General features: G+C 30.6%; 2 protein-coding genes across 2 annotated transcripts; one reads left to right on the top strand and one right to left on the bottom strand.

Annotated features, from left to right (window-relative positions):
- Nucleotides 1-932: 932 nt before the first annotated feature.
- Nucleotides 933-9,118, top strand: LOC114125476 (clathrin heavy chain). Its single transcript, XM_027989141.2, has 22 exons — nucleotides 933-1,572; nucleotides 2,410-2,647; nucleotides 2,717-2,866; nucleotides 2,926-3,044; nucleotides 3,106-3,267; nucleotides 3,339-3,929; nucleotides 4,010-4,198; nucleotides 4,259-4,447; nucleotides 4,535-4,942; nucleotides 5,003-5,149; nucleotides 5,387-5,871; nucleotides 5,933-6,313; nucleotides 6,417-6,600; nucleotides 6,675-6,867; nucleotides 6,952-7,109; nucleotides 7,179-7,451; nucleotides 7,531-7,848; nucleotides 7,919-8,050; nucleotides 8,116-8,226; nucleotides 8,285-8,455; nucleotides 8,536-8,833; nucleotides 8,906-9,118. The coding sequence occupies exons 1-22, from the start codon at nucleotides 1,531-1,533 to the stop codon at nucleotides 9,064-9,066; spliced, it is 5,100 nt and encodes a 1,699-aa protein (XP_027844942.1). The 5' UTR covers nucleotides 933-1,530; the 3' UTR covers nucleotides 9,067-9,118.
- An 832-nt stretch (nucleotides 9,119-9,950) lies between these two features.
- LOC114125478 (uncharacterized) lies at nucleotides 9,951-17,092 on the bottom strand. The gene is made up of 10 exons (XM_027989146.2): nucleotides 16,937-17,092; nucleotides 16,593-16,671; nucleotides 14,614-15,068; nucleotides 13,404-13,711; nucleotides 13,166-13,317; nucleotides 12,509-12,828; nucleotides 11,319-11,551; nucleotides 10,933-11,238; nucleotides 10,330-10,467; nucleotides 9,951-10,261 (listed from the first exon to the last, which is right to left on the bottom strand). Exons 1-10 carry the CDS (start codon nucleotides 16,941-16,943, stop codon nucleotides 10,094-10,096), a joined length of 2,166 nt encoding a protein of 721 aa, XP_027844947.1. The 5' UTR covers nucleotides 16,944-17,092; the 3' UTR covers nucleotides 9,951-10,093.
- Between the last annotated feature and the right edge of the window lie 366 nt (nucleotides 17,093-17,458).

Below are 17,458 nucleotides of genomic sequence, written 5' to 3'. Positions count from 1 at the left end.
CTAATGCACAGCTGGGTCAGACCTAGAACAATAAAAATTTAAAATTTTTATATTAAAATAATTTAAGGTGAAAATCAGGAGAAAAGAGGGAAGTACAGAGAAGTGAGAAAAAGTAAGAAACTTAATTCGAATCTTGGCAAATATTGATAACAATAATGAATAAACTAAAATATGCATGCTTTTTTGAAAGTGTTTCTTGTGGAATATGATATTACATTCTAATAAACTATTTATTATTATAGTGTATACACGGTAATCTACACTTAAAAATTTATAATTAAAAAAAAGTTAAAACTGTCTATATAGTGTATAGTATTCCTTATAAAACGTTAACTATAATTAATAGGAAATGATACATTTAACATAACACGCCAGACATTCATATTTTTTTTCTATATATATTTTAAAAACTCTGTCGTCTGTCGAGTGTCAAACATACTACGATAAGTGATAACATACTAATATAATAATATTATTAATAAATGATTATAAATGACGACCGTCATCGTATCATGGAACAGTGGATTTGTGGATGTGGAACGTATTAACGCAATAAGGCTCAACAGTCAACACACCTAAGCAAATCAAGACGTGTCGAGGACGAGATAATCTCAATTCTAATTTCCACCAATCCACGTGACGACGACCAACTCGACCGAATAGAACGATGAGTACGGAGCATCAGGAACATCAGGTCGGATGAGACGAGTCACGAACGACACGAACCCAAGACTGGCAAGACTGACCACCGGGTACCGCAGAGTACCGACCAACGACGGAGTTAGCCGACCGACATGGACACCGCCCACCAGCACTTCACCGTGGCTTAATCGCCTTAATCGAAGACGGTTTCGGGGGGAATTTCAAGTCATCCATTGACGGCACACTGTTAAGTCTGTTTATGTGGCACTCCCTCCCTTCTACTCTGCTCAAACAGTTGAACCCTTTCAACACATTATTTTTTTTTCGCTCGCCTGCGCGATTCACGATATGAACCGTAGACCGAGCTTGCGACAATACGAATATTGTCCCATTCTTATAATTTATCAAAATACAATACACGGCGCATCAAAGTTCACCGCAGCCGCCGACAATAATAACTAACAAGTAGTGAATAGTGATCGGATTTTATACTCCATTATTAATTGTTATTGTCTTTTGTTTCGTCGTCTACTGAATCTGATCATATTAACGTATTTTTAGTACCGCAGTCACGTTAATGTCCGCCAATCGTGTCGCCACTACCGCCCGCTAAAAGTTTTCTTCGTTCGAGTCGTTTCAACGCACGCGGACGCGACTGTGCGAAATAAAAACCTACCGACCCAGTGAGTGTTTTTTAGTGCGCTTCCAATACACACACACACACACTCATACAATACATATACACAGTCATTATCAGCAAGTGCGCCTCCTCCCACATTCGTGCACTTTTGGAAAGTGCCGGACTGTCGTTCGTTTTTTCGACGACTTATCGACCGTGACATCTCCGCGATTACCGAATAACAGGCCCGCGGACCAAAAGTTATCGAAATGGCGCAGATACTCCCTATCAAGTTCCAGGAACACCTACAGGTAAATAAAAACTTGTGTATTCACCGTGCCATCGGTTTAGGAGCCATTGTTGCATGTGTAGGCTGCAGGGTCCCTTGTCTACGGTTGTTGACCTGGACAGATGAGGCTAAAGCCGGATTGTTTCGTGCAATATTTATTATAACCCAAACGATCGTGCCGGTAAAAACCCAAATATTTCCGAGCCGCCGACCCTATCGCGTGTGATCCGCCCGCCGCCTATAAATAGGTTACACGATTTATCGCACTGTTAGCGCGTTACAGCGCAATAACAAATAGTTTATCGGTGTGCCGTAATCGTCTTTTACATCGAAATTCTCAATAATAATAATAATAATAATAATAATAATAAGCAGGCAATGAGATAATAATATTGTGGGTCCAACTAGTCGACGGTCTTCCCCAAATCATCCAACTTTTAGCTTTTTTCTATCTGGTTTTTTTTATCTCGGAAAAATTAAGTATTTAATGACAGCTCATGTATGCTTATCACCTGCCAGATGTTGGGTTTTTGTGTAGATTCCAGATGACGGGCGTTAATTGTATTTTAGAAGTGTTCCATCTATTGTTGCTGCTGCTGCGCAGTGTCTGTTAATATTTATTATGTTATATATTTTAATCCAATTAAATGTGGGTCAAGGGGAATTTTATGATGGTACATTATCTCTAGATTATTGTGTTTTTTTTAGGTATGATATCAGATGGAATTATAATAAGTGATCCATATTACCCAATAGTTATTTGTACTAACAATTACTATGTTTGAACTTTAAACTTCAACATTAACTCAATCTAATTGATTTTTTTTTTTAAATTTGAGTTATTATTTTTTTTTTGTAGCTTACAAATGTGGGCATCAATCAGTCAAACATCAGTTTTAATACACTCACCATGGAATCAGATAAATATATCTGTGTGCGTGAAAAGACTGGTGATGTTGCACAAGTTGTTATTGTTGACATGGCTGATCCTCAAAATCCAATTAGGCGTCCAATATCTGCAGATTCAGCCATAATGAATCCAGCCAGCAAAGTGATTGCACTTAAAGGAAAAGCTGGTACTGAAGGAACTGCTGCATGTAAGAATTATATATAGCTTTGATTTGATTTTAGAACATTTTTACAAACAAATACTATTATTTTTTTAGCACAAAAGACCTTACAGATTTTTAATATTGAGATGAAGAGTAAAATGAAAGCTCACATTATGCAAGATGATGTAGTTTTTTGGAAATGGATTTCTCCAAATACATTAGCCCTTGTCACAGATACATCAGTATTCCATTGGAGTATGGAAGGTAATTTATTTTTTTAATGTCTAAAATGCTTTATATTTTAAAACTTCATTCATTTTCAGGAGACTCAACACCAGTCAAAATGTTTGATCGCCACTCCACATTAAATGGGTGTCAAATAATTAATTATAGAACGGATCATAAACAACAATGGCTATTACTCATAGGAATTTCAGCTCAAGTACTGTTAAACTTTCTGCCTTTTAAAATACCTAGGATTATAATAATTTTTTTATTTTTAGCAAAATCGAGTTGTCGGAGCAATGCAATTGTATTCTGTAGAAAAAAGTTGTTCACAACCCATTGAAGGCCATGCTGCATCTTTTGCAAGATTCCAAATGGAAGGAAATAGAGAAATGTCTACGTTATTTTGTTTTGCTGCACGTACAGCTGCTGGAGGAAAAGTAATTACAATAATTTTGTAATACACTTTCCAAAGTAAAATATATTTCTGACTTAATAATTTAAATTACAGTTACACATTGTTGAAGTAGTACAAACACCGAGAGGCAATCAACCATTTCCCAAAAAACAGGTAGAAGTTTTCTTTCCCCCGGAAGCGCAAAATGATTTTCCAGTTGCAATGCAAGTTAGCTCCAAATTTGATGTTATATATCTTATAACTAAGTATGGCTATATTCATCTATATGACATTGAAACAGCTACTTGTATTTATATGAACCGCATTAGTGGAGATACAATTTTTGTAACTGCTCCACATGATGCCACTGGTGGTATAATTGGTGTTAATCGTAAAGGACAAGTATTATCTGTCAGTGTTGAAGAAGATAACATAATACCATACATTAATACAGTACTCCAACATCCAGAACTTGCTTTACGTATGGCTGTTCGAAATAATTTGTCTGGTGCAGAAGAACTTTTTGTACGCAAGTTTAACATGCTTTTCCAAAGTGCCAATTACGCAGATGCTGCTAAAGTAGCAGCTAATGCTCCTAAAGGCATCCTCAGGACGCCTTCTACCATACAAAAATTCCAACAAGTTCCAACTGCTACAAATCAATCGTCTCCTCTACTTCAATACTTTGGAATATTACTGGATCAGGTATACCATTGCAGTTGTATTAAAAATTCAATTTTATACAAATATATTGATTCTTTTAAAACTTATTTGTATATTTTTAGGGCAAATTGAATAAGTATGAATCTTTGGAATTATGTCGTCCAGTTCTTGCACAAGATAAAAGGCAATTATTAGAAAAGTGGTTAAAAGAAGATAAATTGGAGTGCTCTGAAGAATTAGGAGACTTGGTCAAAACTGCTGATATTTCTTTAGCATTGTCAGTTTATTTACGAGCTAACATTCCACCTAAGGTAATTATTAATAAATTTATAATTATTTAATTAAAATACTCATTAAATTGTTTTCTATAGGTTGTTCAATGTTTTGCTGAAACTGGCCAGTACCAGAAAATTATATTGTACTCTCAAAAAATAAGTTATGTACCTGATTATATACATTTGTTCAGAAATGTAGTATTACGTACTACTCCTGATCATGCTGTTGAATTTGCCCAAATGTTACTATCTGATGATGCTGAACCGCTTGCTAATATTAATCAAGTATGTGATCAATATTTTAAACAATTTTTAAAATCTTTTTATTAATGTTCAAAAAAAAAGTGTATTCATTTAATAATTTTAACATAGATTGTGGATATATTTATCGAGCAAAGCATGGTTCAACAATGCACTAAATTCCTTTTAGAAGCATTAAAACATAACCGTGAAGCTGAAGGCCCATTGCAAACACGTTTGCTTGAAATGAATTTAATATCTGCCCCACAAGTTGCTGACGCTATACTTGGTAACCAAATGTTTACTCATTATGATCGCGCTCATGTTGCCCAACTGTGTGAAAAAGCTGGACTTTTACAAAGAGCTCTGGAACATTATACAGACTTATATGATATTAAAAGAGCAGTTGTACATACACAGTTATTAAATCCTGAATGGTTAATTGGTTACTTTGGATCCTTAAGTGTTGAAGATTCTTTGGAATGTTTAAAAGCTATGTTAACTAATAACATAAGGCAAAACCTTCAAATTTGTGTTAAGGTAATTACCTAAAAATGAAATGTTATACTTAGTTATAATTTATTGTTGTGTTTTAACTAGATTGCAACCAAATACCACGAACAATTGACAACTAAGGCATTAATTGATTTATTTGAGTCATTTAAAAGTTATGAAGGATTATTTTACTTCTTAGGATCCATTGTTAACTTCAGTCAAGACCCAGAAGTTCATTTTAAATACATTTCAGTAAGTTATAAAATTTAAATATTATAAATTATAATGTGTATTTTTTGTTGGTGGAATTTTTACATTTAATGAATTTGTTCAGTTATTTTCATATTTCCAGTATGTATTCAAAATCACATAATGCATATTAAAATATTTTTTAAATTAATATTTTATTTTTAAAGTAGAATACAAATAACTATAAATAATAATATAATGGGTTACCTTTTTACTAAATAATTAAAATATATTTTATAGGCTGCTTGCAAAACTGGACAAATTAAGGAAGTGGAGCGTATATGTCGGGAATCTACGTGTTATAATGCAGAAAGAGTTAAGAATTTCTTAAAAGAAGCTAAGCTTACTGATCAATTACCATTGATCATTGTGTGTGATCGATTTAATTTCGTACATGATCTTGTGCTGTATTTATATAGAAATAACTTACAAAAATATATTGAGATATATGTCCAAAAAGTGAACCCTTCTCGTCTCCCAGTTGTGGTCGGCGGACTCCTTGATGTAGACTGTTCAGAAGACATAATCAAAAATCTTATACAAGTTGTGAAAGGAGAATTCTCTACAGATGAATTAGTAGAAGAAGTGGAGAAGCGTAACCGTCTTAAACTTTTGTCGTCTTGGTTAGAATTACGTGTTCATGATGGTAGTGAAGAACCTGCAACTCATAATGCTCTTGCTAAGATTTATATTGACAGCAACAACAATCCAGAAAGATACTTAAAGTATGCAATTTACAATCTAATAAATTACAATAAACTAATTTTGCGTTTTTTTTTTTTTTAGAGAAAATAAGTTCTATGATAGCCGTGTGGTTGGCAAGTATTGTGAAAAGCGTGATCCACATTTAGCATGCGTTGCTTATGAACGGGGAAAATGTGATTTGGAATTGATAAATGTTTGCAATGAAAATAGTCTTTTCAAATCTGAAGCTAGATATTTGGTGAGACGTCGTAATCCAGAGTTGTGGCTGGAAGTATTGAATGAAAATAATGTCTATCGACGTCCACTTATTGATCAAGTTGTACAAACAGCTTTGTCTGAAACTCAAGATCCTGAAGATATATCAGTGACTGTAAAAGCTTTCATGACTGCTGATTTGCCCAATGAATTGATTGAGTTACTCGAAAAGATTGTATTTGATAACTCATTATTCAGCTCCCATAGGTAAATACTAAATTAAGAAGTATTAGTTGTTTTTTTTTTTATTATTATTATTATTATAAATAAAATAATAAAATAATAATATTTCCTTTTTGTATGAATTTAGAAACTTGCAAAATCTATTAATTTTAACAGCTGTTAAAGCTGACAGAACTCGTGTTATGGATTATATTAATCGTTTAGACAACTATGATGCTCCTGATATTGCATCTATTGCTATTAACAATGAGTTATTTGAAGAAGCTTTTGCTATATTTAAGAAATTTAACGTTAATCAATCTGCTATTCAAGTAAAATTTTATTAATATAACTGATTCTAAAAAAAAATACTCAAAATTTAAATATTTTATGTTTGTTTATTTAGGTACTTATTGATAATGTGAAAAATCTTGATCGCGCTTATGAATTTGCTGAACGTTGTAATGAACCAGGGGTTTGGAGTTTATTGGCAAAATCTCAACTGCAAAGTATGTTTGTTAAAGAAGCTATTGACTCGTTTATTAAAGCTGATGATCCAAGTGCGTACATGGATGTCGTTCAAACTGCACACAAAACAGGTATTTGGTGAAAAAAATATATTATTTATAAATAATTAACAATTAATAAAATTATTCATTCTTATATTTTTACTTTGATTATAGGAAGTTGGGAAGATCTTGTACGTTATTTACAAATGTCTCGTAAGAAGGCTCGTGAATCTTATATTGAAAGCGAATTAATCTATGCTTATGCCAAAACAAATCGCCTAGCAGACCTTGAAGAATTTATTTCCGGACCAAATCATGCTGATATTCAAAAGGTTAATTTTTATATTTTCTTTTCTAATATAGCACATTATATTCAATTATGTAATAATTTTGTTTTACAGATCGGTGACAGATGTTTTGAAGACAAAATGTATGAACCAGCTAAACTACTGTATAACAATGTCTCAAACTTTGCACGCTTAGCTATTACACTTGTGCATCTTAAAGAATATCAGGGTGCTGTTGACAGTGCCCGTAAAGCAAATAGTACAAGAACATGGAAAGAAGTGTGTTTTGCTTGTGTTGATAATAACGAATTTAGATTAGCACAAATGTGTGGTCTGCATATCGTTGTTCATGCTGATGAATTAGAAGACTTAATCAACTACTACCAAGTAATATTAAATAAATAATTACTTTAAAGTTTAAATATTTTTTCTAATAATATAACAACATCTTTTTTTATTCATCTAGGATCGTGGTTATTTTGAAGAACTTATTAATCTTTTAGAAGCAGCTTTGGGATTGGAACGTGCACATATGGGAATGTTTACTGAATTGGCTATTTTATATTCCAAGTATAAGCCCGCTAAGATGAAGGAGCATTTAGAACTTTTCTGGTCTCGTGTTAATATTCCTAAAGTGTTACGAGCGGCTGAACAAGCACATTTGTGGTCAGAGTTAGTATTTTTATATGATAAATATGAAGAGTATGATAATGCGGTATTAGCCATGATGAATCATCCAACTGAAGCATGGCGAGAGAGTCATTTTAAAGACATTATTACAAAAGTATGAAATTTAATTAGGTTTAAGTATTTATATTTGTTTCTAACTAATAACTTAATGATTTATTTGTCAGGTTGCTAATTTAGAATTATACTACAAAGCAATACAATTTTATCTCGATTATAAACCGCTTCTGCTCAACGACTTATTGCTAGTGTTGACGCCACGAATGGACCACACTAGAGGTGTCGCATATTTCACTAAGGTACTGTTAATTTCAATAGATTATTGATTGTAGTTGAATACATTTTTTTTCTATTTTTATTTTAGACAAATCATCTGCAATTAGTCAAAACATACTTGCGTTCTGTGCAATCTTTAAATAATAAAGCTATAAATGAAGCACTTAATAACTTACTGATTGATGAGGAAGACTATCAAGTAAATATTTTAACTATTATTTGTACTTTACATGATTGATAATGTTTGTTTTTTATAGGGTCTACGAACATCTATTGATGCTTTTGATAACTTTGACACTATCGCACTTGCCCAGAAACTCGAAAAACATGAACTTACCGAGTTCAGACGCATAGCTGCTTACTTGTACAAAGGAAACAACAGGTGGAAGCAGAGTGTGGAATTGTGCAAGAAAGACAGATTATATAAAGTATGTTGTTATTATCAATATATTTTGATGTTACTATTAGAATGTATATTAAGCATTTACTTTATTATGATATTTATTAGGATGCAATGGAATATGCGGCAGAATCAAAAAATTCAGAAGTAGCTGAAGAATTGGTTACGTGGTTCTTAGAACGTGGAAACTATGATTGTTTTGCAGCTGCTTTGTTTCAATGTTATGATCTTGTGCACCCAGATGTTGTATTGGAACTAGCATGGAGGCATAAAATCATGGACTTTGCTATGCCTTATCTTATTCAAGTCACTAGAGAATATGTTGCCAAGGTAGATAAATTAGAAGAAGCCGAATCCAAGCGATTGGAAGAACACAAAGAAGAAGACATTAAACCAATGATGATACGTAAGTTTTATTGAAATATTTAGGTATTTATTTATGTTCAGTTTTAGTATTATATCATTTTTATTTATATAGCTGAACCACAATTAATGTTGACTGCTGGTCCATCAGTTATGGGTAATATGTACTCGCCGTCCTATCAAGGAACTCCTCCTTCACAGCAACCTTATGTACCCCCAAGTGGAGCCCCATATGCAACTTCAAATACTTTACCCTATCAGGGCTATGGCATGTAATGTGCCTATTAAATACCCTTTTCCTTTATAGCAGTATTTTATAAGAAAACAATGATGGGCTTTGCTATATTCTGATAGAAAATTTACTACCCAGGTATAAAATATTTATATTTTATAAATAATCAATTTGAAAATCATTCCAAAAAAATTATCTAAATAGGCTTTTGAAAAAACGTGTTCTCATCATTGTTAGATAATATTAAATAGTTAATGTTAATACTTGTTAAAAAATATTACTTGTTTAAATTATTCAACTTCACTTCGTAACTTATGATTTATTTGCGTATACATTTTTAATATTGATTTCACGTTAATTTTTATAATTTATTTTATTTATAATCGTATTATTATTATTATTATTATTATTATAAAACATTATTATTATTATTATTATTATTATTATTATTATACATTTTTTGTAAATTATTATCTACAATTTATATAGAAATATAAAAACAAATTATAATGATAAATGTCTACTTTTTTAATTTATTTATAATATTTATTCATTATCTTAATTATTTTTTTTTATTGAAAAGAAAGAAAGACTTCATCATCTAAGGTTATTAGCCTTCTGTACATACTACATTTTGTAAAAAAATAATTTAAAGAGTAAAAGTTTATATATATGTAATATATATATTATATAATATATATATATTGTTATTGGAGTTGTCAACGGTTGTTTACAATTTACATGTTTTTAAGAAAATTTAGAATTTTTATGGAGTTATCTTCATTTAGAGGTTTCCTAGTAAGACTGGTCACTGCTCATTTGATTTTTTTTTGATTTTTATAAAATTGTTAGTGAATAAATGTTAGTAAATGGTAACTGGTAAGTTTTTAGAAAAAAATATACAGGAAGGTAATCAAATAATTTAATATAATATAGATCGTATTTTCTTAGTAAAATGATATAATTATATACATATTAGATGACTATTATATTTGTATTTTGTTCTATGTTATAAACTTTAAAATTTAACTAAAAATGTCAAAAATGTATGAATCAACATTTAATACAAAATTAGTAAAATTGAGTTTTCTTAAAGTATACTTCCTTTTCGGCTTCATATTTATTTAAATTAGGATTTAAAAAACGTATTTCATCTCCGGACAATTGAGGCAGAACCACATCAAGTTTTTTTCGTAATTTGCCAAATTCTTCTTTTTCTTTAGCTATTTTAGTTTCTTCCTACAAATTAAATTAGGTCTCTTAAATAATGTAACTATTATTTTGACTATTTTGTGTACAATACTCACCATGACAAGATTTTCTTCACGTTTTATTACGTCCAACAATCGATTATGAATGTCTTTACCTTTTTTATCAAACTTATTTTGAATATCTTTTGCATTCTCCAAAGCCTTTAGACCTTCTTCTTGTTTTGAAAGTGCCATCTATTAAAAAAAAAAAAAAAAAATAATGTATATTAATAATAACTTGTATCATGTTAGGAATCTGTTATATTAATATTTTATTTAATAACTATTCGTTTATAATTTCTAGCGTTTATTAAAAAAACATATTTATTTTATTTATGAGTTTTGAAAATTGGGAAACAACAATTATAGTAAATAATCATACAATATATATTTTAGTAAACTTATCAAATATCATTAATTTAGGAGATTAGGACTTGGGGTTATGGCCTGACGGCCTGTGAATTTAAACTTCAAGAACATATAGTATGTTAGCATAGACGCCTGCAGAAAATTTTCTAGGAGGGGACAATGTTAGGATTTATTGTATAATAAATAGTAATTTATCTTAAAACATTCAATTTAAAACATATTTTTGAAAAGCCGGGGGGGGGGAAATGCCCCCTTCCGAGCGCCTCTGTATGTTAGATAATAGATATTCACCTTAAACATTTTTTCAGCTCGAATTGATTTCATTTTGACTTCATCGTCTAACTCTTGTAATCTGTTTTTTTCTTCGATTAAACGTTTTTCCAGTTCTTTAGTATGTTCTAATCGTTTATCTAATTCTTTTTCTTTTTTTTTTAGTTCCTTAAAACTCTCTTTCACTTCCACTTTGGCTTGTATTAAATCAGTTCCTGTCCCGTCATCTAATTTGAGCATGGTTTCGAGTCTGTATCGTTCCGAAGCCACTTCAAAACGTTCTTCTGCTAATTTGCGCTGTTCTTCAATGACCGATGATCGAACATCCTGTACAAATTTGAAAATACAAATCTATAGTATAGAAGTGCATTATGCACAACCACTACCTAAATTATGCGATGTCTTACCTCTAACTCTTGTTTCCTACTTTCGATGTATTGTGTTTCTGATTTTTTCTCACGTTCCCATGTCTTGCGACCATCTTCAAACGTCTTCATAGATCGTTTTAGTTCTTTATTCAAAAGTTCCAGTTCATTTCGTTCCCGTTGATTTCTTGATTGGAACTCTTCGATTTTCATTTGAAGAGCTGATCTTTCTCCTTCCAACGTCGCCATCTGCTTATCTACTTCTTCCTGTAAGTCTGTACCCATTACCCATTAAGTGTTTACACTATAAACATCAATAAAAATGAATTAATTATTCTTAGTCCATAGTCGAAATGTTGACCTTGAGGTAAATTAATAGTTATTTATCTAGCAATACATTAAATAATTACATTTAACCCTTAAAATTTAAAGTAAATACGTAGAAAATACTAATTTAAATAACTTATAAAAAATAAGTAATTTTATTTTTTTAAATAGTTAATTTTATTCAACCTTAGAGTTAAGAAGACGCTATACGCGCATGTGTTGTCTCCGCGCGTCTTACAAGTACGTAAAATTACAAATTTACACTCAGCAGATCAAGTGTTGCTCCATTATTTTAAAAATTAGAATGAATTAACCTATTATGAAACATGAAGGTAACATTGTCTGTGTTCGTATGTTAGTTTTTTTACGATTGTTCAATTCATGTAAATTTGCTATGTTACGTACTTGTAGACGGAGACAACACATGTGGGTATGGCGTCCTTTTAATATTATTTTTAAATTTAATAGTAAAAATCTAATATATACTACAAATAATTACAAATTACCATGATAAATAGTTAAATGAATTATATTAGCAAATAAATCATTATAAAAATCAACCAGACAACAGGTAACTAAATACGTTTATAAATTTAAAAAGTTAATAATTTTTTGATTAATTAATGCACACTTGCCATTATGACATTATGTTCGATACTATAGTCAAATTGAGATAATACCAGACGCTTCTTTGATCATTTTTTTGGGGTAGGTATTGAATTTATATAATGTAATAAACTAATAAGTAATAAATTATTAGTTAATAATGGATTAATAATAAACAAAAAATGACATTTGTTTTAATTTTATTAATAATAAGCTGATTGGTTTGTGCATTAAAATTATACAGCTCTTACATTATAAAAATTTAACTATAAATATAATTATAGTATTATTTCACCTACCTTTAAGTTGTTTATTTTGGGCTGTAATTGAAATCTCTCTAGCGGTCATTTCTTCGCTGGTCAGACGCTTTGGCTTTGAATCACGGAAGCTTGATTCAACTTCTTCCAAATGGTTCATTTTAATTCTTTGTACTTCATTAGATTGTTTAAGATCTATCAAATGACTTTCGTGAATCACACGTAATCTCTCCTCATACATATCTTTTAAACGTTTTTCATTTTCTTTTCGTTCCGTCATATCGGCTTTTCGTTCTTCTTCCAGCTCATTTACGCGTTCCTCGCAACGATTTAGTTTTTCGTGCAACACATTTTGCTGTAATCTATATGTATATAAAACGACCTAAATGTAAAAACTCTTAAAGATGTAAAATAAATGGCATATCATTATGATTTCAAATATATAATTACATTTGAATAATTAATACATAAATAAGTACGTACAAATAGTTTATAAACCTATTGCATTATAAATTTATAGATTTATTAGATTTATAAATTAGCATTATAAATTAGTAATAATTTATTATTCATTAATTTACAATAAACTATATCTAACTGTTATTTAAAATAATTTGTAAAACAATAATTAACGATGTTAGGTACCTACTACTTATGTATGAATTTTGGTAAAAAGTTTAAATATCTCACAATCCTTACTCATATTTAGTTTTTAAGGCATCTAATTCTAATTCATGTTTTTTTGAAAGATGGTCGTTCGTCAGTTGGAATTTGTGATTCTCAGATCTTAGACGTTCTAATTCTTGCCCATCAGGATTCATTACGGAATAACTATTATCCATTAACAACGCCTGTATACGATATAATGTTATATATTTGTATGTGTAATATACAATTTAAACAATATATTGTTAATTAATTATAATCTCATAGTTACTTTAATAAGAAGATCGCTATTTTGTTGATCTTGAATCAATGTTATTGCAGCCTGTTGTATGTCTTGTTTTTTTTTAGCTAATTCTTGAATCATTTCCAACATGGAAGTTTGGATACTATCTTTTCCTCTAAGCAAGGATAAAATCGAAACTGGTTTTTCTTCAGAAAATTTTTCAACTTTCTCAGTTTTCTGTGGAACATTCTTATCAACCATTTTGTCAGTGGATACAATATGATGAGTAGATGGAGGATCAGTAGTCGTTTCATCTGTATTATGTATTAACCCGCTCAACCAAGAAGGAATATTTTCTGGAAAAAATTATAAAGTTTTTAAAAGAGTCAAAGAACTGGATTACCTAATTGACTTTTCTCGTAAACAGGTTAATTTTTTTTAACAATAAGCACAAGCTAGATGTTAGACACTCATTATTTTGAAAAGGAACATAAGAAACAGAACAAAGATTAAAGATAACATTTTTTGGTATGACAGTCAAGTCATCAAGTCAACAAAGTTCAAATTCTTAATTTTAACTTTTTTCACCATTATGTTAGTTGAACCAACCATTACATACCAAATAAGGGTTGATGGAAAGTATGTCAACATTAGAGTATATAGTTGTTATTATTTACTACTCATAAAAAATTTTCATTTCTAAAAAATAAAATTTAAGAATACATAATATTGTATACACTGGAAAAAATACAGTATATTGTAATAACAATATACAATGTAATATAGAATATAATTTTTTTTATCATAAAATAAATAATCATATTATTTCATTATGATAGTTATAATTTATATATTTTAGCCAACACTCGTGGTGTTTTCATAAAAGAAACTATAGATCAAACCGGGCAAACGCTTATTTATGAATTTAAGGTAATAATGCAATGCATTAATATTATGATATTACAAGCGCAATGCGAAATAAGAATCAGATTCAACCATTCAACAAGTAATAATATGAATAAATAAATTATATAGATTATAAATTGCTCAATTTTTAAATCTCATACCCTTTATCTGCTGGTTATCTATTACCTACACATATTTTGAAAAAAATAATTAAGATTCGTAATACGATCGTATACCGCATATTATATACGTGCATAATAGTACTATTTTAACAGGGTATACGATAATGTTCACCAAATGGTCAATGCGTATCTTCTCGGCATACCCTTCAAAACGCTACTGTTAAATTTACCAGTGACTGGCGTAGTTTTCTTGGCGACCGTGATGGACGGTGACGTCTCTCGGCGTTTCGACAACGTCTGTGATTCGGAAACCGCGGTCCTCGGCCGATCGGCGGATTTCCCGTCGACCGCGGTAGTCGGTAACGGTACAGCACTTACACCGGTACCGCGGTACGTAGTGGTATCGGCCAACGAGTCAAAAACGTTTTTGGGGGTGGCCTTATTCTTCTTAACGTCATCGTCGTCGTCGTCGCTGAACAACAAACCCGCCGAACGGGATGTCCGCTGTTGCGTGCTTTGCCGCCTAAAGTCATGACGCCTCGACACGTTTGGCCCACCGCTCTCGTGCAACGATGGTTCGTACGACGTTACCTCCGCGTTACTTTTCGGCCGCAGACCCAGCCAATCGTCTGTCGTCGTTTTCCTCGTGGCGGTTAACGACGATGTCGGTCTTCGCGTCTCGTTCCTGCGAACGTGCGCAAATAAGTGAATGCAAATAACAACGTCGTTCCCGATGAATCGATAGAATATTTTGTTTAGTCGTATTCGTTTCCGGATTATGTATACCTAGCAGTGAAAAAGCATCAGTTTGTCCCTATATTTCTGGAGTTTGTTCTTTTTGATCAATTGTATGTATATTATATATTTATATAAATAACATAATTTATACTATTTGTGGCCACAATATAACCCATATAATTTTTAAGTAATTAATATACACTACCTACACATGTTTTTTTTTTCATAGTATCTATTCTGTAGTGAAAACTACCTATTTTAGAAAGTGATATTTTTAAAATTAAATTAGTACCTACCTATGTGGCTATGTCACATTTATTTTTAAACTATGGGAAAAAATGCAGTTACTTAGGCCGCTTCACCATTTTGAATATCTTTTATTCTAATATTCGTAACTCGACGAGTTAAGAATGATGATGAAGTAAAAAAAAAAACTAATCATTTAATAGATTTTTAAGAAAGTATGGTCTGTTAATTTTATAAATCTTACAATTAAGTAAGTAATAAATATAATATATATATAATACATTTTTTAAAACCAATGCAACTACTCGTGAAACAAATAAAAACGTATTACGTTATCTTTACACAAAACTTTTAAGTCAAAAGGATAAGATAAAGAAAAAAAGAAAAATATACCTACGTAACAATAATGATTATAATTTTAATATTATATCACGTAAATACATATTAATTCATAATTATAAATTGTTAAAAAATAAAATAATAAGTAATCAATAAAGCTTTAAAAGGATATTGAATTGAGATCGTAAAAAACATATCAATCAGCTGTTAAAGTGTCACTTTTAATATATTATTCGCTACTTCACTACGACACAAATACTTCTTAAACATGACATCAATTTATGAATTTATGATTATATGCTCTGGACCACGGCCTATTGATATGGTGACATAGTTCCCTCCTTCCATTTCAATCTTTACAAAAATAAAAACACTAAAAAATTAACAAACCTATTAGAATCTATTCTGGGGAAAATACCGTCATCTACCCCTCACTCATTAACTAATTGACGCTTCTAAAGATCAGTAGGTAACAAAGTATACCTGTTGGTTAGTATCAAATAAAATGTTAAAATCTGTTTACGATTTATTATTTAAAACAACTAATTAGGAGTTTCGTAATATCAGGGTATATTTTGAACTTAGACATCGCGGTAGTTAAAAATAAAGACAATAGAGCAGGAATTACCAATTAATATTTTTGGATTTTTGGTCATTTAACCATACAGAAAATTTCCTGGAACCATCGGAATGTAATATACTAATATAGGTACATATTTATCTAAATAAAAAGTAACGAAAATTTCATTTAGTTAGTTGAAAAAATAAATAAAAATCCTATGAAATTGTTTCTCATTTGCCATAAGTTACAACTGACATTTAGGTACCTATCAATAAGGTTAAAGCGTGACCCTCCCCAACCCCCAATAATGTGTATTTGGCATACATTTTTTCTTGATCTTTTCGTTCGCCTTCATCTCTAGTGATCAAATCCTCTAATACATCCCAATTGTCGACTGATGACCCTGCAAGAAACAAATCATATAATCGCATAAATATTACAGGAAACCATAATTAAGTGCGGTTGAACTGTGTCTGTATTAAATAGGTCCAAACGTCTTGCACCCACAAGCTACAATATACAAATTATAAACAAGTTTGACGAATGTACCTATAGATCGGTTATCGGTTGTAACGCGCGTAACCTATATATGGACAAAATGTAGATTCGTCCTATATAAATATTAAATACCTAATTTTAAATTTTTTTTACATTAAATTTCAACTGACCTGTCATTTTTTAGTTATTATATTACATTATTCGTTTTAAGTTAACAATAAAATATTATACTGATTTAGATTATAACACATTTTCATTTTCTGCTCTTGTACCATATGATCAACTGAATAATCGCAGAGACATGAGTTGTAGCGTGTTATTCAAATTTCTGGTGTTTGCGTCAATCGTTACCAGGACAACGTTTTGTGTAAGGGGTGAAACATTTAGGTAACGGATAGTCGGTACAACGTTTAATATACACTTTTTGGATATCAAAGCACCCCCTAGTTTTTTTCATACCAATGATTATTATTTATCACTAGGTATTTGAATTATACCAAAGAACAAACTATACTTTATGAAATTCCACAATAACTGATAATATTGATTGATAAAAGTGTTAATAATAATGTACGATTACGATTCTATATTATATAATAATAAATGAAATAAATCGTATTTCATAAGAGGTAATATTAATTGATATCAGGTAGGTACTAAGTTCTTATAAAAATTAAATCTCTGTACTCGCT

This window comes from Aphis gossypii, chromosome 2, assembly GCF_020184175.1.
Source record: "Aphis gossypii isolate Hap1 chromosome 2, ASM2018417v2, whole genome shotgun sequence".
Lineage (NCBI taxonomy): Eukaryota > Metazoa > Arthropoda > Insecta > Hemiptera > Aphididae > Aphis > Aphis gossypii.
The sequence above is the reverse complement of the archived record's forward strand: the minus strand, read 5'-3'. Positions and strand labels throughout refer to the sequence as shown.